Raw genomic sequence first — 24,800 nt, forward strand, 5'->3', positions numbered from 1 at the left:
TTTGGTGCACGCAGCAACAATCTTGAAACTTCCAGTTACCCAGGTCCTTAAGTTCCTGAATCTCACCAAGACCTCAATTCAGCAAAATGTACTTAACTTAAAGCATATGTTCAAACCCATCCCTTTCCAGCATAGCACTTAAACCTGTGCTTAAGACCCATAAGACTTAAGCACATGCTTAAAACTCAGCATGTGCTTAAATGCTTTGCTGAATAGGGGATAGACTTAATCATGTGCACAATAATTCCTCTACTTCCTGAATCCTTCCATTCTGCTCAAACCCAAATCTTTGATCTCTCTACAACAGGCTCAGTTAAAAAGGATTTTTAACCTTTTTACAGGTAGGTAAGAGCTACTTATCAATGCTCATCATATGAAATATTGCTAGAACCTGCAATATCTTATCTGCTTGTAAAATAAAAGGTAACTTTTTACTACATTTCTGCATTTGCCAGGTGTGTTATTCCGACTGGCTGTTAAATTATTTCCTTTCAAGTCCTCTATTCAGTTTATGCTGGGCAAAATTCTTTCAGTTATACTGAAATCAACTGAGTTACTCTGAATTCATCCCAGTATAAATGAGAGCAGGATTTGTCATGTGAAGGTTCTCGAATGGCATAGAAAATACTCTCTAATTCTGTTTAAATTAAATAAACTCTTAGAGAGAGATATAATGAAAACACAAACATTTAGCCTGCATATTTAGATGATAAAAAGCACATACAAAAATTATAAGTTACATTTCCCCTAAACAAAGGCAAAACTGCACTGGTGCGCCATCTAGCGAGGTTAAAAGCTATGCCATCAGAGGAGCTGCACTGGGAGTAGCAAATGTAGGAAATTAGAAGGAAAAAAGCTGTATATTCCAGGCCAGAAAGTACTGGCTGTGCAGCATTTCAGAGAATTAGGCAGTGTCGTCTGGTGGAACGAGCACATCACAGGTAGTCAAGGGGTCCTGAGTTACACTCCTGGCTTTTCCACTAAACTTGCTATGTGGTCTGGGGCAAGTCACTTCGCCTTTATGACTCAATTTCTCCATCTGTAAAATGGGGATAACAACATTTACTCCCCTACTTCACAGGGAAGTTATAAAGATCAGTTAATCTCCATACAGTGCTTTGATCTTGTAATGTGCAATATGAATACTAAGTATTCTTATTCTTCTTATTACAAAATATTCTACTATAGTGAAAAATGTATTGAACCTACTCTCTTAAGAGAATACCTTAAAGTATCCCCAAACATAGAAAATCTATAGGGGAGTCTTGCCACTGATTTACTGGGTTTTGGATCAGGTCCATATTGACTGCAATTCTGTTTCATCTTTATGAGAAGATCATTAAGCAACTGATTTTTGGTGGTCCCTGAGTGTTAACTTGACAAGTTTCATTGTATATTGAGTATTTATAACAGATACAGGAAGCATGCACTATAGGATTTTTTCCCTTTGTCTAAATAATCCTGTACTAACCTACATTAGAATACTGAGTAAAGAAATCCTGAATAATAAATGGAACACTAATCATACAAGATTTAGGCAGGGAGAGAGAAATTAGGAACTACTACACTATTTGTAAAGTCATGATGATTCACCCACACATAAGTTCAGATCCTCAGCTAGTATAACTTGGCAGAGCTCAGCTGAAATCAATGGAGCTTCACCAATTTACAGCAATTGCACGTAAAGATCTGGCCCACTCGCCTTACAAGCCAGCTCACTCTGAAAACGAACCCACCTACTCACACAGTTGAACCTATATACAAGAGGTACTCTCTTTTCCAATGGACAGTCATCACATTTCACACATACACTTTCTGATATGATCATAGTCTACACTTATTAATATAACATTCCACTCACTTATTGTTGCTAAGGACCCTGGATCATTATATAATCATCTCCCAGGGGAGGGACAGCTCAGTAGTTTGAGCATTGTCCTGCTAACCCAGGGTTGTGAGTTCAATCCTTAAGGGGGATTTGGGGATTTAGTGGGGGATTGGTCCTGCTTTGAGCAGGGGGTTGGACTAGATGACTTCCTAAGGCCCCTTCCAACCCTAATAATCTATGATTAAGTAGCAGTCTATTCCAGATTCAAACAGCATCTTGTGTCCACACTGCATTTTTTTTGCTGAACAGGTGGGAGGAATTCTGCTGTTTATGAAAGGACTGACTGCTCTGGAAACTGAAGTTACCTATTTAGCCACAGAATAGGAACACATGGGTAGCTGCAGTGAAAGTCTGTCCAAACTAGTGTGTCTCAACTAGATCTGGTTGAAAATTTTGTGACAAATCGTACCTGAACTGGAAAACAGGGTTTCACAGAAACTGAAATTTTTCAAAAAGAAAAAAACTCATTTTGATGAAACTGGTAGATTTTCCATTTAAAAAAACAAACCAAAACAAAATATTTTAGTAAAAAATCCTGGGTATGTGTTTGCTTTTTGTGAGGCTTGCCCCATTTCCCCACCTTTTGTAATGTTTTCTAACTGGCAAAAGTGGGAAGACGGTTAGGAAGTGGGGAAAGGGAAGTTTTAATTGCACATTAAAAAGATGTGAAAAATGGTGTTTCCCCACTTTATCAAGTCCCAGCGAAAAAAGGGAGGGAGTAAAAAGACAAAATAAAGGGTGGGGGGGATAGGAGAAACATCCTGAAAATTGGAAAAAAAAAAGATTTTTTTTTGGTTTATAAAATCCAAACGAAGTAACATTTGATGTTGAGGTTTACAATATTTCAGTCCATTTCATTTCAAAATTTCTTATAGAAAACTGAAATGTTTTGATTCAATAATTTCAACATGGAATTTTATTCTCATGAAAAAAATCAGTGGGAAAATAAATCTCTTTTTTTTTTATGAGTTTTAATCTCAACTTTGAACCAAAGGAGCTGCCTTTAAAAGCGCATCTATACTCACACATGGACCAACTTGCAAACAGAGCTCTCAACAGCAGGTCTTCTTGCACCAGTGCTTATAATTCTTTTAAAGAAAGCATGGTTGAAACTTGGTTTCATCAAGTCTGTTGGGAAACTATTTCTGAAAAGGGTTATGTGCTCAAAGCAACAACTTTCACTGCAGATTCATAAGAAACAATTACTGGCAATAACGGGCAACAATGGATCAATTTCCTAGTATACATAGGGCTAATCGGTCTCAGCTTTCCAATAATGCCTTTGAAAGTGTCCGTCCCTTCTATACTAGCAATTAAACCAGAGGTGGGCAAACTACGACCTGTGGGACCATCCTGCCTGGACCTTGAGCTCCTGGCCGGGGAGCCTAGTCCCCGGTCCCTCCCCTGCTGTCCCCACTCTCCCACAGCCTCAGTTTGCCATGCCACCAGCACTCAGGGTGGCAGGGCTGCAAGCAGTGTGGCTGGCTCTGGCCAGACGGTGTGGCTGCCAGTCTTGGTGCTCTGCGCAGCATGGCATGGGGGAGGGAAGCAGAGGGGTTGGATAAGGGCAAGGGATTCCGGGGGGGGGCAGTCAGGGGACAGGGAGCAGGGGGCGGTTGGATAGGCATGGGAGTCCCAGGGGGCCTATCAGGGGATGGGGGTGTGGATAGGGGTCAGGGCAGTCAGGGGACAGGGAGCAGGGGGAGTTAGATATGGGGTGGGGTATCGGGGGGCAGTTAGGGGTGGGGGGTCCCAGGAGGGGAGGTCAGGTGACAAGAAGCAGGGCGGGTTGGATGGGTCAGGGGTTCTGAGAGGGGCAGTCAGGGGGCAGGAAGTGTGAGGGGGCAGGGGCCAGGCTGTTTGGGGAGGCACAACCTTCCTTACCTGGTCCTCCACACAGTTTTGGAACCCCGATGTGGTCCTCAGACCAAAAAGCTGGCCTACCCCTGAATTAAACCATTTTCAATACTAGCTGAGAGAGGACTGGGGAGCAGGGCCGGCTTTAGGAAGTGGGGGGCCCAATTCGAACAGTTTTGTCGAGGCCCCAGCAGGGATGACTTAAAAAAAAAAAACACATGTAAAAAACACGTGGGGCTTGTGCTCATCAGGCGCTGCTCCGAGTCTTCGGCGCCACTTTGGCGGTGGGTCCTTCACTCGCTCCAGGTCTTCAGCAGCTCTGAAGGACCCGCTGCCGAAGTCACCAAGCAAAATAAAATAAAATGCACAAATCGATGTCTGATTAAACTGAATACAGATAATCTCACCCTCAGAGATGGTTCAGTGAGTTTTTTCCTCAGACTGGACACCTTCCAGGCCTGGGCACAAGTCTTTCCCCTGGTACAGTTCTTGTTCCAGCTCAGATGGTAGCTAGGGGATTCTTCATGATGTCTCTTACCCTCCCTTTGTTCTGTTTCACCCTTTTATATATCTTTTGCATAAGGTTACTACTACTTGGAACCACTTAAATCCTACTTTCTGTATTTAATAAAATCACTTTTTACTTATTAATTAACTCAAAGTATGTATTAGTATCTGGGGGAGCAAACAATTGTGCATATCTCTCTATCAGTGTTATAGAGGGCGAACAATTTATGAGTTTACCCTGTATAAGCTTTATACAGAGTCAAATAGATTTATTTGGGTTCAGACCCCACTGGGAGTTGGGCATCTGAGTGTTAAAGACAGGAACACTTCTGTTTGCTGCTTTCAGGTAAACTTGCAGCTTTGGGGCAAGTAATTCAGACCCTGGGTCTTTGTTGCAGCAGATAGGAGTGTCTGGCTCAGCAAGACAGGGTGCTGGGGTCCCGAGCTGGCAGGGAAAGCAGGAGCAGAGGTAATTTTGGCACATCAGATGGCAGCTCCCAAGGGGGGTTCTGTGATCTAACCCATCACAGACCATATTTATGCAAGTGACAGAAGCACAAGTAATTTATTCAAGTGGCAATAAAAAGCAATAAAAAGCTTATACTGGTGGGTAGGGCACTGGATTGGTACTTGAATTCAATTCCTGGCTCTACTACCGGTTTACTGGGGGATCTGAGGTGAGTTTCTTACCCTCCCTGTGCCTCTGTTTCCCCATCTGTAAAATGGGGATAACGATTCCAACCCCCCCCCTTTTGAAAATTGCTTTGACAACTGTGGATGAAAAGCACTGTACAAGAGCTAGGAATTATCATTACTACTACACAATCACATTTCGTTTATGTTGTCTTTGCAGTTCCTCTTCTTGGGGCACTCTGATCCCCCAGGGTAATACAGTCTATTATTCCTCCCTCCTCAGGGGCATGGTGACCCACCTTAGACCAGTGGGCCCTGCATTCTTAGTGCCCAGTGCAGGGGAGACCTCCCAATCTCAGCTGTCTTTCAGTTCTCATGCTTCAAAAAGCATCTTGGGGCTCGGTCTGTCCGTTGTAAAGCAGAGCACTTGAGGTCACTCGCAGGCCCTCTCACAAGAAGAGTCAAGAATTGACATCTCCCTTCGATTGCAGAGAGAAGCTCTAATCTCTCCCACCTCCCCACCAGCTTGATTCCTGGCATCCAGCTTTCTCCTTGATCCCATGGTCATTGCCAGGCTCAGCTCCCATGTCCCAACCTTGTACAAACTTTCCAGGGCTTGCCACTGGTCGCGCCGACATGCAAATCAGGTGCCAGGTCCAGCCTCAGTGGCTATATGTGTGTGTGTGCCCCTCAAGCACACAGAAAGGAGTGGAAATGCTATACTCAATGACTGTGCAGTACAGATGTAGATTTTCCTTCCCTGACCATTGTCCCCTCCTGTTCACTTTCAAGCAAGACCACTTCTGAAGGGACAGGACACAGTATGAGCAAAGGCTGCTAGCCACTGGATTTAAAAATCAAGGGGCTGCTTCAAAAGATAGGGAGGTGGATAAAATGAGTATGTAATAACCAGAGAGAGGATAACATGCTCGCTCTCTCACTCACTTTCTCCCACTTTGAAAGTGGTGTCCTGGGCAGTGAGGGACAACAGGAGGTTAATGAAGGACAGAATGGATTTAGGAAGGCAATTCAGGGACAGCTGAGAGAGTAGGAGGGTAGAGAGAAATTTCATCAAAGAAAAGAGATAAGAACATTAGAATGAGGGGATTTATTTCAAGGGCATTAGGAAGGAAATCTGAGAAGAAAAAGAAACTTAAAAAGTAGCTTTAGCACAAAATATTTGAGAGATGGGTCACACTGGGCTGACTTCCTCGATAGTAAGTAGTTTATGCTAGACACCGCTCCCCCTATACACATACTAAGCATTTCTACCCACTGATTAAAACTATACAGCAATCTCTTATATAGAATTCATAGTGACAATCTCCTCCTGGATTCCATGGAGGTACTTCCAAAACATTGCAGGATTTGACCCGAGAGCGAATTCTTCTAAGGAAGCTGTAAACAGTTAAATATCTGAGTGATATCCCTACCTGTTTGACTTGCTAGCCCTAGTTACTTAGTTACACAGAACTGCAATCTCTCCAGCAGCAAGCAACAGATAGCTTTTCTCCCCAGTATCAGAGGGGTAGCCTTGTTAGTCTAGATCTGTAAAAAGCAACAAAGAGTCCTTCGGCACCTTAAAGTCTAAAATACGTACATCTGCTAGCCTTTAAGGTGCCACAGGACTCTTTGTTGTTTTTCTCCCCAGTTCTTGATGTCTAAAAAGCAAACACCCCAGATATAGTTAACAGCCAGAAGCTTTCCTGGCCCACAGGCTTCAGATGAAACTGGGCACTGTTGTCCTGTTGATTGATTTTGCCACTGCTGAAGCCTATTGATGTATTTTTTTGGCATTTAGGCCTGTCCTCTTCTCTGCTGGGAACCAGCAGATAATAGTTCTGGGATGCTTCTGCCTGCTGAAGCAGTGGGAAAGCTGGAGTCAGGAAAAATTCAGGATTGACATGCTGGCTTTTTAACTGAATGCACAGAATTGGAGTCATGTGGGAAGCATATATTTAGTGCACCAGGTGTATTAAAAGAAGTGCCTGCAAGTGGTACCTACTAGAAATAGAAGAAAGAGACCTATCCCATGTCTTTCTTATTAAGACTTTCCCATTTTAGAGGTCCTTGACTTACCCGAAAGGTGAAAACATCCACAGGCATTTCAGTATGAAACCACTGGGTGACCTTGGTGTAGCCTGGCATATTTGGCCTAAATTTTCAAAAGTGACCAGTGATTTTGGGTGCCCAACTTAAAACACTTTAAAAGGGTCTGATTTTTCAGAAAATTTGGAGCACCTGCCCTCTGAACATGCAGCCCCCTTTCAGGTGTCTCAAGTTGGACATCCCCAGATCTCAAGTCACTTTTGAAAACCTCCATTTCCATCTGTGGTAACACCTGGGAACCCCTGGAGATGCTATGAAACAAACATCATGCAGTGAGATACTGGCACAAGTAGCAAAGTTTAAGATTAAACTCCTTTCCATCTTCCCACTGGTCTGTGTTACTGAGGGTGAGTATCATCCAACATGACTTTCATTGATGTATGCTGATGCTACTGTTACCCCACAGCATGGAGCCACTGCATAGGCACAGATTGCCATCATGTATTAAACAGCAAACAGGTCAGGAATGCAAAGTGTCCTAATATATAGGTGGGACAATTATATATACTACTACCTTATAGAATACTGGGGTTGGAATGGAGCTCAGATAGTCCAACCCCCAGACAGATTTTTGCCCCAGAGCCCTAAATAGCCCCTCTCAAGGATTGAACTCACAACCCTGGTTTTAAGCAGGCTAATACTCAAACCACTGAGTTATCCCCCACTCTGCTCTAAAGGAGAAACAGCCCACATATGACTACACTTATGTCACTATCTAGTAGCTGGCCCAAAAAGAGAATAGGTGAGCCCTATTAGTCCTGATAAGTAAAAAATATTTTCCTTTAGTGGAAGAGGGTGAGGCCAGCATTTTTGGAACTGAAGGTTATGAGTTCTAGTCCACACCGCAGTGCAGAGTGTGCAGTGTAGCTGAGGGCACTGGTATCTGCATGAAGAATGCCTAGGACACAGATCACTGCTAAGTGAGCATGCTTCATGCACAGACGAACATGTCAATATTGTATCCACAGTGGATTTAGCTTCTCCAATATGCCAGGAGCCAGGGGGACATGTTCAGATCTAGCATCTGGTGGATCCCAGAAGCAAAGAGGATGTACCCAAATGCCTAAAAATCTGCCATTAGAGAGACAGATGAGCATGTTCTAATCATGGCAAAGCAATCCGATAGTACGTGGCATCCAGCTCCATGTGATGGTTCTGGGCCTAACTGTTAACTGGATCAGGATTCAGCCCTTCCAGCTTTTTCTCAAACTCTTGCCAGTTCTTTATGGCCAGTTGTTGGAAACACAGACTGAGGTCTGGTCTATACTTAAAAGTTTTGCGGGCATAGCTTTGTTAGTTAGCAGTGTGAAGACTCAGCCCATGCTCGCAGAAGAGTTCTTTTAGTGGTGTGGCCTATACCCAGGGGTGAAAGTAACTTAAAGGACTTACCGGTACCCTGGTGTCCTGAGCAGGGGCATGGCCTCAACAGGAAGAGGTGTGGCCTCAACCAGAAGAGGTGGGGCCTTTCAAGATTTAAAGGTCTCGGGGCTCAGGGGCAAATTAAAGGGCCTGGGGCTCCGGCTGCCATGGCGCTCGGGCCCTGTAAATCACTGCGGGAGCCCTACTGCGGCTACCACAGGGCGGCAGGGGCTCCAACAGTGATTTAAAGGGCCTGAGGCTCTGGTCACTGAGGGAAGCCCCGGGCTCTTTAAAGTGCTGCAGGAGCTCCTGCAGCAGGGCTCGGTGGCGCTTTAAAGGGCCCATGGCTCCCCACAGGGGCTGAAGCTCCGGGCCCTTAAAATTCCCGCCCGAGCCTGGCTGCCGGAGCTCCAGCGGTGATTTAAAGGGCCCAGGGCTCCCCGCAGTGGCTGGAGCCCTGGGCCCTTTAAATCACTGTCAGAGAAGCCGGTGCAGTCCGGCACAGCGTACTGGCTCTTGCTGGTACGCTGTACTGTACCGGACTGGCTTACTTTCACTTCTGCTTATACCCAAATTAAATAAACTGTGTAGTTTCCAGCATAGACGAGACTAAAATAAAGTCTTTGCTTCAGCAGCTTGTCTCAGATAAGCAGGGATGTATCACAGTTCTTAATGGGGCCTGGACCAACATTGTGATGCTTGTGTTGGGACTCTATGTGATCGAGACACCTTCAAAACTCAGGCCCTGCGTCTGTGCTCATTCCATCCTCTTTAAAGACAAATGAACCATTAATCTGACAGGCAACACTTGCTATTCCAGTCTCGGTTCTCTCCCAAATAACGGTTGCCAGTGAGGATTCCACGCTGTGCAATATGGACCAACATGAACTGCGACCAAGAAAATAATTTCATTTACAACCCAGTAAAAGATTTTGAAGTGGAGAGGGGGAAAATGTGCATTAACCTATTGTGCTGATGCTGAATTGTCCTTGCTTCTTATTGAAATTGCTCCTGAAGCATATGTGCTCTGTGGCAATCCTGAGGTATCGCCAGTCTCCTGTAACTTCTTACAAGCTTGCTGTGAACAGCTACCAGCATTATGATTCTAGGCATGGCAGACATGAAAGCAGAGAAGAGTTGCCTTTGATACATAAATTACATCCAGCCAGAATGGATACTTGCTCTGCCCCAGCAAAGAGAGGAATGCCCAATGGGAGCTGTGGTGCATCCATAGCTGACATTCAGATTCTTTGGTCAGCACAGTGCTCAGCCTACCACCTGTAGGTGAAATCCATCCTGGACTCTGTTTTCACTAAAGCTGGGTAGAAAAATTGAGAACAAGGCAAGGACGTGACAAACTTGTCTGTCTCTCTGATGAGATGCAAACCTGAAGTCCTGACCCCTTGTGGTTATTACACACCTCATGGTGCTTTACATAAGAATCTGGCCTCCCTAAAATTTCCCACTGTAGTTCCATCTGGAGAATCATGGCTTAAATGAAGCAGAAGCTGCCTGGAGTGAAGCTCCACTAAATATTTTCAAACCTGTGGGGCAGAAGCCCTGAGCGCTGGCACACCCCATGGGGCTTTAGCCCTGAGCCCCAATGCTCCCTGCGAGGCTGAACCCTGAGCCCTGATGTCCTTCACGGGGCTGAAGCCCCGAGCCCTAGCACCCCCCACAGCAGGCTCCAGCAAATACTCTATGAGAATTTCAGCCTTGTGGAGAATATACTCTGAACCTTCCCATTTCAAAATTTAAAAACCCTGGTGCTGTTACAGAATGGCCCTGTCATAAACAGATAGCTAAGGGTTAATGTCTCTTTCACCTGAAAAAAAAGTAACCTGAAGCACCTGACCAGAGGACCAATCAGGAAACTGGATTTTTTCAACTCTGGGTGGAGGAAAGTTTGTGTCTGAGTTCTTTGTCTGTCTGCCTGCCTCTCTCTCAGCTTTGAGAAGTGATTTCTGTTTCCTGCTTCCTAATCTTCTGTTTCCAAGTTGTGAGTACAGAGATCATAAAAACAATAAGGGTTATTGTTTTTCTTTTGTATTTACATGTCTATAGTTGCTGGAGTGCTTTGATTTGTATTCTTTTTGAATAAGGCTGTTTATTCATATTTCTTTTAAGCATTGGCTGTAGTGTGGTACAAATCGCTTGTAGTATCCGGCCAATCCTAAGAAGGATTGGACCTGCTTCTTGGACCGTGGGACAGGCCACTTTTGGATAGCATCCACCTTGGCCTGTAGGGGGTTTATGGTTCCTCGACCCACCTGGTACCCCAGGTAAGTCACGCTGTTTTGGCCTATTTGACACTTTTTGGCCTTAACAGTTAGTCCGGCCTGCCTGATGCGCTCAAAGACCTTTTTCAGGTGTAGTAGGTGTTCAGGCCAGGAGTCTGAAAAAATGGCCACATCATCGAGATAGGCAACTGCATAATTTGTCACCTTAATACAGAGAGACCATTTGCTTAAAAGAAATATGAATAAACAGCCTTATTCAAAAAGAATACAAATTAAAGCACTCCAGCAACTATAGACACTTCTCAAAGCTGAGAGAGAGGCAGGCAGACAGACAAAGAACTCAGACACAAACTTTCCTCCACCCAGAGTTGAAAAAATCCGGTTTCCTGATTGGTCCTCTGGTCAGGTGCTTCAGGTTACTTTTTTTTCAGGTGAAAGAGACATTATCCCTTAGCTATCTGTTTATAACAGGCCCCTACATTTCTTCTAAATCTCAGTGGTATGGCAGTGATTGATATATACAATCTATAAAGCATTTCCATCAGGGAGAGAGGGGTGGCTGTGCAGGGGATCAGGGTTGTGAAGATGGTGTAGTGTTAGTACTCAACCAGAATCCAGTTCTTTGTAGTACACTCCTTTATCTAGCAACTGCAGGCAGGGGCAGCTCTATGTTTTTTGCCGCCTCAAGCATGGCAGTCAGACAGACTTCGGCGGTGTTTCTGCAGGAAGTCCACTGGTCCCACACCTTCGGTGCACTCGCTGCTGAATTGTCGCTGCAACCGTGGGACTGGAGAGCTCAGAGCTACCGGCAGGCTGTCTCCAACGGCTTGCCGCCCCAAGCACGCGCTTGCCGCGGTGGTGCCTGGAGCCGCCCCTGGCTGCAGGTACAGAGCAGGCTTATTCCTGGGCCTGATCAGTAGTCTGATTGGAGATTAGAGAAACCAGTTTGAAGCCTAGCTGTGGTTTCTTACTCCCTGGGCCAGAAGTTTGGTGGGAATATGATGGAGGCAGTCAAAAGGAATGGGTAAAAAAGTGGCTTTTACAGCGCTCTTACTGGATCAGGGTGTTAAATTGTGTGAAGACATAGATGATATTAAATAAAAAGCCAGGCTTAGCTAAAGGTATACAGACTGTCTGAATCTTGAATTCTGAGACCCAACCATATGGGGAGGGTCTATTTGTCTGTCCAGTCATTATGGGCCTGATCTAAAGCCCATTGGAATGAATAAAAAGGCTCCTATTGACTTCAGTAGGTTGTGGACCAGGGCCTTGTAGCACACATAATTGCAGGACCCTGAGTACTGCCTGAAGGCGGTAGATTGTGTGTGTGTTTGCAGTTGGTACCATACATGTCTGAGCCAGACTGCTGTTATGTCAATTTGTGGAACTAAAAGCCAGAGAAAAAATAGGTTCAATTATTGCTATAACTTGCCCAAATGCATCAATTGATCACACTAAATTTAGAGAGCGAAAAGCACCATGTACTGTTGACAGGTTTATTCTTCTGACAGGTACAGCATGTGCTCTTGATTCTTGTTTAATTCCCCTCCTAAAGAATAACTCAAACTGTGCTGAGTTGTGGGTGTGGTGGAAAGAGGAGGAGGAGAGCGATTCTTCTCCACAGGAAAACACAATTATCCAACTTCTTTAACTGTTCAAACAGATGACAAGTGAGTGAGCTTTCAGTGCTGCTCGCCAGCTCCAGATTAAAACAAAACACTCTCCATTATACATTCAGTAACAGATCCCTAGTCCCAAACTCCCTATGGCAGGAGGAAGCCAGGGAAAAACAACCCTTTTATTTCCCCATGTTTTCCATACACCAAGGTGCTTTTTTGTTTCTTTGAACATAGAAGACAGAATCCCACTTATGAAGTTGTGCTGCACTAAATGGGTTGTTACTGGAATACAAACTAGGGTCGCAGAGGGGGGCTGCATATGTGTTTGTGCACTCGAGCTCTTTGACGAGTGCCAGTCATTCCGACAGTTTGTTCACCACCTACGCGCTATCAAACACGCACACAGGCATGCACACGCTTCAAATCCACTCGTCTTCTGAGGTAAAAGAAGACAAGACAGTAGTAATTCTCGAAGCTCAAGATAAACCAAAAAGAGCATTTGCGTGCGATTGTGTGTATGCACATAAGTACACTCAGCAACTGGCAAGACACTACCAGTGTCAATGTGAGCTTGAGTGTGTTTGTGTACAGGTATGTGTGCATGCACTCTGCAACGTAGAAACGATTTTCATATAAATCTGAATGTGAGAGAGTGTGCGTGCATGCTCAGCAACATGCAAGAGACTGCCTTTGTAAATGTGAACATGAGAGTGTTTGTGTGTATTTTGGGGGGAGGATTTTATTTCATTTTCCTATTTAATCAGAATTTTTCCAAGGATACCGAGGCAAGAGGGCTGTGTGTGTGTGTGTGTGTGTGTGTGTGTGTGTGTGTGTGTGTGTGTGTGTGTGGCTATGGTGGGCTGCAGGAAATAACTCAGCGGGCTTCATGCAACCCTTGGGCCGCGTGTTTCAGACCCCTGTCCTGGAGGAACACTGCCTGGAACAGTAGGAAAAGGAGAGCTTACTGAGTACTTCTGGTTGTGAGTCTCCCCCCACCACTTATTTTTAAAACATCAGCCAAGAGGTAGGAAGAACCCTGTGAGGGGCACCAGAGGATTGATTCCATCAGCCCTGAGAGCCTGGGGTAGAGTCCTGCAGTGGGACAGGGATCTTGTGTGTCCCACAGGACCCACTGCCATAATAGCGGGAGCAGGTAAAATGTACTTTGTTGCAGGCTGGATTAGGTGGGCAAAACCCCACAGACTGCAGTAATTTGTGGGAAAACAAAATGCAAGTTTGGCTACACCTGCTGTTTAAGTTGACCTTATTATCATTCACTTAGAAATACATTTTAAAAAGAGGCTCAAACCATCAAAAACTTATTGCTGTGAGCAGTTTTTCTGTTAAATGTTTTTCAAAATGCAATAATAATCCTGACATATCGACAACTTGAAAGATATGTTTCAAAGTTCTAAAAACGATGCTTAAGTGGTTTAAAAAAAAATCCAGGTTTTTTAAAGCAACTTACTTTTTATAATCATTAAAAAAATCTGCACCTTTAAAGCAAAATTGTGGTGCAATTTGTTTTGACATTCCGTGTGATATACCCATGACAGCAGCTTGTCATAAATAGAGTTTAGCAATGTAAAGAAGTTTTTCTTTAAAAAAAAAAAAGGTTTTAATACTTAAATTTAAGTATGGGATAGAAAGATTTGATGTTTATTATAACAGGAGTTAAAGTATTTTACATGGTTTAAGCAAATTTTGTTTTATTCTTTTAATTGTAAAACTTGTGTCTGAATTCTGTTTATATATTCAATATATTAACTTACTTTTTATTTTTTAGTAGCATGAGGGAATCTGTCTCTCTTGCAGGATTTGCAGGATCTAAGGTTTTTGCAGGTATCAGGTGGGAGTGAGTATAGTGCGCTGGGCTAGGAGTGAGATTAAAAAAATAGTCCTATGCTGGGCTCTACTGTGGGGTTTGAAGCAAAGGACTATAACTAAACAGTAGCCATACCCCAAAGGTATGGCATTGGGTGTGGTAGTAAGTGACTAAGAGGAAGGGTGGGAGAGGTAGATACACTGGAGGGTAGGGACAGGATCCAGAGTGACCTAGATAAGTTGGAGGATTGGGCCAAAAGAAATCTGATGAGGTTCAGCAAGGAGAAGTGCCGAATCCTGCACTTAGGATGGAAGAATCCCATGCATCGCTATAGGCTGGGGATCGACTGGCTAAGAAGCAGTTCTGCAAAAAAGGACCTGGGGATTGCAGTGGATGAGAAGCTGGATATGAGTCAGCAGTGTGCCCTTGTTGCCAGGAAGGCTAATGGCATATTGGGCTGCATTAACAGGAGCACTGCCAGAATATCGAGGGAAGTGATTATTCCCCCCCTATTTGGCACTGATGAGGCCACATCTGGAGTACTGCATCCAGTTTTGGGCCCCCCCACTACAGAAAGGATGTGGACAAATTGGAGAGAGTCCAGCAGAGGGCAACGAAAATGATCAGGGGGTGGGGCACATGACTTCTGAGGAGAGGCTGAGGAAACTGGGCTTGTTTAGTCTGCAGAAGACAAGAGTGAGGGGGGATTTGCTGGCAATCTTCAACTACCTGAAGGGGGGTTCCAAAGAGGATGGAGCTTGGCTGTTCTCAGTGGTGGCAGATGACAGAACAAGGAGCAATGGTCTCAAGTTGCAGTGTGGGAGGTCTAGTTAGGAAACACTATTTCACTAGGAGGGTGGTGAAGCACTGGAATGGGTTACCTAGGGAGAAAGTGGAATCTCCATCCTTAGAGGTTTTTAAGGCCCAGCTTGACAAAGCCCTGGCTGGGATGATTTAGTTGGTGTTGGTCCTGCCTTGAGCAGGGGGTTGGACTAGATGACCTCCTGAGGTCTCTTCCAATCCTAATCTTCTATGATTTTAAGGTGAGCAGGAGGTGGCCTGAACATAGGCCATCCTACAGTTTCACACTTTCAGGGCCCTGGGCTGGCATCAAGTGGAGTGGGAGGGCCCAGGCCCCCCTACCCATCTCAGATTCCTGGGATAGGCAGGACTAGGGGGTTATTGACAAGGAAGCTGACCCAGATGAACTCCATTCAAGGGGCTCAGGACACACTTATCTAAAAAGAGAGACTGAAGCAGCAGGCCCTAACCACTAGACCTGCTTACCGTACAGCCAACCCTCCTACACTTAAAATCAATCTATCATGAGAATAGTAAGCGATACAAGCTGGCCAGGGCAGTTTTTCTTAATCAGGAACTCTGACAGGTTTGGTTGTTTTTTTTTTGTTTTGTGTTTAAATTTTTTCCTTAAGGCTTTTTTTTCTTAAATATAAGGAAATATTATTTTCTCTCTTATTTATTATTTTGAACACATAAATGTTCCAGGTCTCTTGTGTCCCAGTGTCCTAGATTCATCTGAATACAGTACATTGGCGAAATAAACTGATTTTCTGTACCTACTGGGTGAGATTTTCAGAAGTGGCCTAAATTTGCTTCCACTGCAGTCATACAGTCATTTAGTTTAAAGCTGGAAGGGACCACCAGATCATCTAGCCTGACCTGCTGTGTATCAGAGGCCACCGACACCACCCAGCACCTGCACACTAAACCAACAACCAAAATGATACCAAAGCACTACAGCCCACAGGAGACCACAGCGTTATGTGTCACAGGCAGAGAATAGGGGGGACTGAGATGCATCAGTGCTTAAGGCCCCCTCCGTGGCAGGGAAATGATTAAATGAGATGTACTCTGGCAAGTGACTTGTACCCATACACTGCAGAGGAAGGTGAAAAACCTGTAAGGTCACTGCCAATCTGACCTAGGAGAAAATTCCTTCCCCACTCCACATGTGGAGATCAGTTAGACCGAAAGCATGTGAGCAGGAACCAGCCAGCCACACCCCTTAGAGAATGCCTAGTGCCATCTCAGAGTCCTGGTCCTCCCTACAAATGGTAAAATTCCAGCTTACTGCAACTGGAGCAAAGTTATGCTAATGGAAAGTACATCTGAAATCCCCCTGCCCTCCACTGAGTCTAGCTCAGTCCTGGTGTAAGAGGATGTGACTCCACTGAATATTGACCTACTTACACTGGGGCTGAATTTGGCCCTAATTGCCTTGTTTAGCTCTAAGGACATGTCTACACTGCACAGCAGTTCAGACTACAGGATTGTATAGACATGCCCTAAAACAGAGAGAAAAAGAGATTAGCTTCTACCTGAAGTTTTTGTAAACTCCTGCTGTAGGTTTTGGTTGGGTCTGTCGAAGAGACACACTTGTCTTGAACCCACCCAAAATGTCCCTTATCACCTCCTCATTTATGAGGATTTTACCAAAAACAGGCTTTCAAAACTGAATGACTGGACAGAAAAATAACTAGAAAAGTAATAAATAGGTTCTCTTTCGGTGTACATTTGCGACCAAATGCTTCTTTGTATTCTCACAGCCGGATCCAAAGTCCATCAAAGTCGATCAGGAGACTTCCATTGCCTTGAGAATGGGCTTTGGATCTCCCAACTTAGCCATGGCAGTCAGCTAGTACAGTCAAGCTGGTAGTCCAGAGATTGATATGTTTGGAAGCTAGGCATTCCGAGACAAGACTATAGGTTCTGGAATTCCCTCCCCTGCCTTGGACTGACAGGACTGACCCTTAGGGCATGTTGCAAGGGCAATCTATTTATTCAGTCTCTTTCTGAGGGGAGGTTTTCTGTGGGGGTTGGGGAACTGAAGGCTGTTTCAGGTAGAAGGTCTTTATCATTATTAGTTTGCACTATAGCAGTTATTTAGGGCAAGTACGGGTAGTTTTACAGATTTTTGTGCATGTGCCTAGAAATTCATAGATACATACATTTTAATGTCAGAAAGGACCATTGTGATGATCTAGTCTGAGCTTCCACATAACATAGGCTATTGGACTTCCCTGAATTTATTGCTGCCAGAAGTCCAATAGTTGTGGTTGAACTGGAGTGTATCGCTAGAAAAAAACACTCTTGATTTAAAATTTGCCATCACAATCCTGGGTAAATTGTTCCACTGGCTAATTACCCTCAATGGTACAAATCTGTGCCTTTTGTCTAGTCTGAATTTGTCAAGCTTCAACTGCAAGCCATTGAATCTTCTTGTATCTTTGTCTGCTAAATTATAGAGCCATCTACTATCAAATTTCTGTTTCCCATGTAGGGACTTTTAGACTGTGATCAAGTCACCATTTAACCTTCTCGTTGATAAGCTAAAATCGATTGAACTCATGAAGTCTCTCACCATAAAACATGCTTTCCAATCCTTTAATCGTTCTGGTGGCTCTTCTCTAAACCCTCTCCAGTTTTTCAAAAAACTTCTTGAATTGTGGACCACCAGAAGGGAATATAGAAAATCAGTAACAGGGACAACAGTGTCATATACAGAAGTAATATAATCTCTACTCCTACTTGAATTTCCCCGGTTTATACATCCAGGGATTGCATGAGTCCTTTTGGTCACAGCATCACACTGGGAGCTTATGTTCAGCTAATAACCCACCATGGCCCCCCCAAGTCTTTTTCGGAAAGTCACTGCTTCCTAGGATAGAGTCCCCCATCCTATAACCATGCCCACATTCTTTGTTCACAGATGTGTGACCTTACAGGGAAAATGATGAAGGAGGTCCACTCCCCCGCACTCCCCCTTTGAGATACTAGCCTACAATAAAAGCCAACACACAAGGCAATATTTAAAATAAATAAAAGGACACTCAAAGAAAGGCAAGTGGAGATCAATTCTCTGTTGTCAACCCTGTGCCCACCTGTGGCTTTCTCAGGATCCCTGTGTGTCCAGGCAACTAATCAAAGGCCACCTGTCTCTTTCTCACTGTACCTTCCCCTTGGGGCCACAAGCACAGCCTTTCCAGGAAAAAAATTCACAGGGCAGATCACAAAAAACACACTGAAATTAAAAAAAAATAATAATAAAGCAGCTGTGCATATTCTGACTGTGTTTCAGGTGACTTACAGAAACTTTCCAAATACACCTCAGCCATATCAGAGAGAGGATTCCCTGTGACACCCACACATATCCACACACTGCCCTCAACTCACTGTTTAAACCCAGAAGGGCTCCTTCCTATACAATTTGGGAAGTTATCCTAAGCAGGATGCATACCTTACTTCCTGCTCTTCTGAGAGTCCCCTTGTGGGAATGGGTAGTACTACCATTGGTAAGCTCTTGCTCCAACTGTAGAAATCCAATACCTGTGCCCTAGGTCTAATAATAGTGGTTTGAGCTACAATTCAAGGTAACAATAATTGAACATAGAAGCATGATTTGCTTTTACGTTTCATTTCCCATGGATAAATACCACATCCTGAATTCTCCACTGCACTAAGACCACTTCACACCACTGTGGCAGAAAACTATGCCCACTTTCCAGCTCATTTAGACTGCCTTTCTATTGCCATGGTAGTGAAAGGAGGCTGTAACACAAGTGAAAAATCATGCCCTGTGAGTCTTTCCTATACTCCTGTTACACATCTCTTTCTCTGGAGGGATACATAAAGGTTCAGCTCAAGCTTCAGGATAACACTGTTGACAGGATGCATTCACCAGCCTGCAGCAGTGGCTTAAAGCTGCAATTTAGCCAATCAGCTATAAGGCCAATTCTTTATAATAATACTAGCATCTCTTGCTGCATTTATTCAGGGCCCCATGCATTCCATGATTCCACTGCTGCAGAAGTTGCTGTAGAATCCACTCCCCACTGAGAAATTGTGCTCCAGAATCTAAACTTCCATTTAAATAAACATAACTATGTTTCCAGTCCTTATGGTCAGGTACAAAATCTTGGACACATGAACAAAGTATAAGCTCATGCCTGAGTCTGCAGATAGGCTGAAACAATAGCTCTGAGAGGGGTGAAAATTATCACATTCATCTCAAAAGGGGTAGTAACTCTGAAATCAAAAAAGAATAACTTGTCACCACTGTTAACGAAACTCACTGCTGATTATTTTTAGCAGAAATATCCTACTTGTTTGTTTATCTCACAATTCCTAAATCCTTTCCACACCTCCGTAGGTGCCAAAAGCCACCGTTGCTCCCAATCCACCTGACAAAAGCTCCAGCATCACCTCTGACAACTGATATGATGCAGTAAGGCACTGACAGCAGAAAAGTTTGGCACAAATTCAAAACCTGAAAATATGAGGATAGCATATATGAAATGGAATTTAATATCATAGTAAATAACACAAAGGCTATTTTCCTGTACTACTATTTTCATTTTTAATTAATAAAAAAACCTTTAAAAAATTTAAATGATGCTGGTACAGAACTTCCAAACTGCAGCAGCACCCCACAGACTGCTGTAGAATCCAGAATGCTAGCTATGGAGTTCACAAGGTCTTTTGTGGATTTAAAGCGACAGGATGCCACACATTCCATCTCCCCACAGTGTTTGGGGGACTGTGAATTAGCAGCTCCAGAGGATATAAATTTAACATGCAACATACAGGCTGAGATGTTCAAAACTGACTAGGCAGTTTAGCCACACAACTCATGTTAATTTCAATGTGGGTTGTGTGGCTCAATTCCCTCAATGGCATGGAAAAATCAAAACCACAGGTTGCAAATTTGTATGTTCAGTAGTGGCTACTGATTTATGCACGTTGGACTCTGGGCCAAGTTCTCCTCTTGCTGCCAAATAAGAAGTAACTCCATTTAAGTTAACGAACCAGGTCTCCATTTGGAGTAAACTGCTATAACACCATTGACTTCAACAGAGTTACTTCTAATTTGTAAGTGTAAGTAAGAGAAGAGACATGAGAGAAGAATCTGGCCCACTGTATCCATAAATCAGTGGATGCTACCAAACATGTAGATGGATGATCCAGCTCAAATCAGGTACATCGGTACAAAAGTGAAGTGAAGTCAAAATCAGGCCCTCTGTCTTTTGTACAGTCTAAGACATTATATATTGTTGTTGCTTCAACCTAGATGCAAGGTTCCAAATGTGACATAGGTGGACCTGTGCAAGAAGCCCGGCTCTCAGATTTATCCACAATATGAAAGTATAAGAACACCAAGTGCCTACTCTACAGACAACCCATCATATCTGTTTAGCAATTTACCTACAATCCAGTACCTTTGTATAATGTGTAATATGAGCATATATAATATGAGCATGATGGGGCAATGCATGCTCATATTATACATTTACTGCAGCTTCATGCTGTACCACGCCTGCTCATGTGTCATCTCCACAGCGGCAGTTCTGTTAATTGAGACCAGCTGCTTCAATTCCGAATTATTCTCTCCAGAAATATTGATAGTATTATGCTATGATTAGAAAGCACTTTACCAAATGCCTCTCAATTCTGCTAAGCTCAGATGAAGAGCAGCTGTGGAGAGAAGGGACAGTTCCCTGAATGTACAACACACACACACACACACACACACACACACACACACACACACACAAAAGCACTAGGTGAAAAAAAATACTGGAGAGAGAAAGGCTCTAAGAAGCAGATACAGACAAAACTACAATGGCAGCCCTCTGCAGGAGAGAGCAGCGTGCTTTGCGGGCCACTGGTGCTTATTTTAGATGCTGAAGGGCAGACTTCTTTCTTATGCTCTAGGGCAAAGGGCCACAGTTCTGCATCCTCAATACTGCAGGGGGAAATGTTTGTCAAATCCATTCCAGAGATAGATTAAGGCAGGTTCCGTGGATCTGGGCCCTGGTTGGGGAGAGTGTGTGTGGAGAGTGCAACATTGGGATCCATTGACTGAGGTGAGTGGCCCATTGGCAGAGAGAGTTATGGTCTGCCATTGGGACTGAGAAGTCAGAGGGAGCATTTGCAGGGTGGGACTGCCAGCACATGGTCACACACTATCTGGCCCTGCCTCAGCTTCTTCCTTGTGGCTGCTGACTCTGCCCTGTAGGCTGTCAGCAGCTGCACTGTGATGCTGTAGTATGAACTGGGAGTAACTGAATTCCTCTCTGTTCAGTTCTTCAGGGGAAGAACTGAGAATTAAAATAGCTAATAGTCCTCTCCAACTTAACTTAAGAGAACCAAAGGCTTGCCTCTGACTGTCAGACAGCAATCCTGAAAAGACATTTGGTCACTACACTTATGTAATAGATGAGATACCCACTCCACTTCCATATGCAATCGCAGCCTACTGAGTATGCAGTGGAGAGCCCTAGTAAGAGAAAGCTCTGTGGGCAGTGATGTGAAAGGTTCAGCAGAAAATCACAATACATGGTGTCCTGCAGAGAATAATTTTGCAAAATCGCACAGGGAACGTGGCAATTTTCAGCACTCATCCATGGAAATAAGGGTCACCAATGCATTACTCCAGTTTTACACTATAACTGGAGTAACAACAGTGAATCAGCTCAAAGAAAAGGGATCATTTTGCCATGCTAGAAGTTCTGCTTTGCCCCTCTCCATGAAATATCAATGAGATAAATAACATCTTTGATACAAGACACTGCACATTAAAAGGGTCTCACAGTTAACATAAAACTCATGTTAAATACATTCCTTACCAATGTTACTAATTAATCAAAGTATTAAAAGTCTAGTTTAATGTTTGCCAGGTGTGCAGTTTGTTCACTTTTTCAGTTTACTCCTTAGACAATGAAACTAGACTGGGCAGTTGCCTTTAAGTTCTAGTTTTATTGCCCGTCTATTTCAGTTCCTGGATTTTGTGGACTAGCACATGGCCAGTTGAGTTCCCAGTGCAGCAGGTGGTTGAGGGAAATATATTACTGAAATTCCAAAAAACAAAGGCTGAAGATATTTCCATTCATGTGAAGTTATGCTGACCCCCCTTTTTTCCATTAAAACTAGTTTGGACCTAAAATTAGCAGTGTGCTCCTTCAATCCCCAATTTTCCTTCCATTCTCAGTGAGGTTGTTGTAAACTATTAGTACTGGAAAATAGCTACTATACACAAGCACATACACAACGAAACTCCCACAGTGACAACAGTGAAAAGATGTATGTGTCTTCCACTAATGTGGAATGTGTCATGTGTGGTCAACAGTGGACCACAAAATACACATACATTGGCCGAATTCACAGCTGGCTTAAATTCAGTGCAATTCTGTTGACTCCAAAGGAGTTGCGTTCACTCAAGTTAGGGCTGGATTTGGCCCTGCTGTTCATCAAATTAGATAAACAAAACAGCTGGTTTCTTTTCTTTTTGGTATCCAAGATTGCTAAATGGTGCTAGTTTAAGGAGCTGGCTATTATTAGCCTGGGTGCAATGCGTTAAATTCGTTCTCCTGGGAATTAAACCCATTGGGCTAGATCCTTAGACGGTTTTAAATGTCATGGTTTCATTGACATCAATGGAACTATACCGATTTACACTAGACGAGGATCTGGTGCATTAGATCATAGAGCAGAATGAAACCATACCACAGAACAGCAGTAAGAACATACACATACCAGAATAGATGTCCTCACCAATCTCTGAGAGTAACAGGCATCACACATCATCTGGTGGAACTTAGAACCCCAACACATGCGTCTGCCATTGCACAGCCATAACTGCACTGAGGCTGGCCGTTAATTTTGCTCTTAATTAAAGCACATGCATACTCCTTCTCTTTAATTCCAGCCGCCCCACCCCTGAATTATTATTATTATTATGCACAGCACAGTCCTAGACCTGACAGGGATGTTTGTTAAACATAATTAAAGATTAATTTTGCATGGAACAGAAGCCACAGAGCCAAGAACTATACTTTCCCCTCCTCAAATCTCCCATTAGAAAATTACCTTCATTAGCACCGACTCGCTGAGCTTCTCTCTGTTGACAATTTTTATTGCGACCTTTTGACATGTTACACAGTGAACCCCCAACTTCACAAGCCCTGCAGGAGAAACAGAGAGATAGAGAGAGAAAGATGGTTAGAGACATCCCCCGTTAAGCTCTTTGCTGTTAGCATCTTACATGGCAATTTGGCTATTTATATGCAAATGTTTTTCCATTAGTCCTTCTTACTCTCAGGGACAAAAAAACCTGTGAATAATGAATAAACTGTAGAAGATCCGACAACACTAGGAGTTAACCCACGTCTACACTAGGAACGCTTTGAGAGTATAGCTATATCGGTATACTATACTTCTAATGCAGACGTAGCCTATACCAGTAAAACTAAGCTTTTGCCAGAATTGCTTATTCCAGCCCCCCAAAAATTTCCATGTGGAAAGAACACTTGAGCCATTAGGGTTGTCTTTCAGCAACATTAAATTCACTTAAATAAAGAAGGGGTAGTGACTCAAGAGCAGTTCTTCCCATATAATTATGTCTACAGAGGAGGCTTTTACCAGCACAGCTGTATCGGTCAGGGATCATACCTCTTCACTCCACTGATTAACATAGCTGTGCTGGCAAAATTCCATAGTGCAGACCTGGCCTAAGATCACTTTCAGCTTCTCCCAGTGCTGCCACAATTAATGGGGCTGCCATCTTTCTATTTCAGTCTCTCCTGCTGGACAAAATGGACATTGTGATGCAATGTTATCACAGCATGCAAAAGCATCAACATGTTCTGATGCAATGCTGCAACCCAGTGATGGTTTCCTGACCCAAAATAATTTTCAGGGTAGTTATATGATCATACATGCAACAGAATGAGGGAATCCCTCTCTGACCATTTATCTAGATACCACCACAACATTTGGGACAGAGACAAACCTAAAGAAAATAAAAATAAAACCAACCAGTAACTGGCACTAGGGGTATCAATAGCTATTATAGACTATAGGTCAAATTCTTCTTTCATTTACAACAGTGCAAATCTGGAGTAACTCCAGTGAGATCACTCAATTTACACTAGTGTCAGATTAGCATTTGTCCCTTTACCTCTCAATTTCCCTTCCATAAATATGGTTCTGCTCTGAAAGGTAGCAGCATAAAAATGGCACCTTCTTACTCAACAGATCTACTTCCTGTGTGTATTAAGTCAGATCTGCTTATGTTAGTGACTAAAATAAGCTTTACTGCTTTACTCCCATCAGCGCTGCAGAGCCAACACAGCGGCAGGTGACTATGCTGGATTCTATTACTTCTTGTGCATCATCAACAGAATTGTCTATTAAGTTTGAATCAGTGAGACCTGTGCAACCCATGGCACTGCACAGGGGTTCACCAAGGGTCAGGTTGGCCTGTAACACCTTTATTATTGCTGATGATGCACAAAATGGAAAGAATCCTGCTTAAGTCTCAGAGCCCAGACTGGGGTTTAGAATTAAGAGAAAAAAATCCATCTTTTTTACTTATAAGCTGAATATAGTGGATTTGGATCCTTGAGAGACAATGAACATGGGGAGGCCTTTTCACAGAGTGTTCATGGCAAACCACGTATCCAGAGGGACTCATATTAGCACTTATTTCAGAATGATCTGGCCCCAGTGGAGTGAACAGGGGTTCTACCAATAAATCCAACGGTTTGTCTTCAGAGATATGCCTACTTTTTATATCACTGTAAATCATAATTTTGGAACTGTGAAAGAGAGGTTCTGTTTATGCTGAAGAAATGAAACCCACCCACCTTTCTAGCTCCCTCCATCTTCTGCACTCTGCTCACGTTTGTTGGAACTTCTCTTCACACACCACACACCCCGTGTTCAGACTCAGCTGGTCAAGTGCT

General features: G+C 43.6%; 1 protein-coding gene across 10 annotated transcripts in view; it reads right to left on the bottom strand.

The window, feature by feature from the left end:
• BRSK2 (BR serine/threonine kinase 2) overlaps positions 1–24,800 on the bottom strand; it is a 505,761-nt gene that overhangs the window by 224,974 nt on the left and 255,987 nt on the right. For all 10 annotated transcript variants that reach the window (XR_004000116.1, XR_004000114.1, XR_004000115.1 and 7 more), the window contains exon 2: positions 22,924–23,018. Coding sequence is in view for 7 of the 10 variants with exons in the window: in XM_030560631.1 (XP_030416491.1) it covers positions 22,924–23,018 (95 nt within the window). In the remaining 3 variants the exon portion in view is untranslated. The remainder of the gene's footprint in view (positions 1–22,923; positions 23,019–24,800) is intronic.

Source organism: Gopherus evgoodei, chromosome 4 (genome assembly GCF_007399415.2).
Source record: "Gopherus evgoodei ecotype Sinaloan lineage chromosome 4, rGopEvg1_v1.p, whole genome shotgun sequence".
NCBI lineage: Eukaryota > Metazoa > Chordata > Testudines > Testudinidae > Gopherus > Gopherus evgoodei.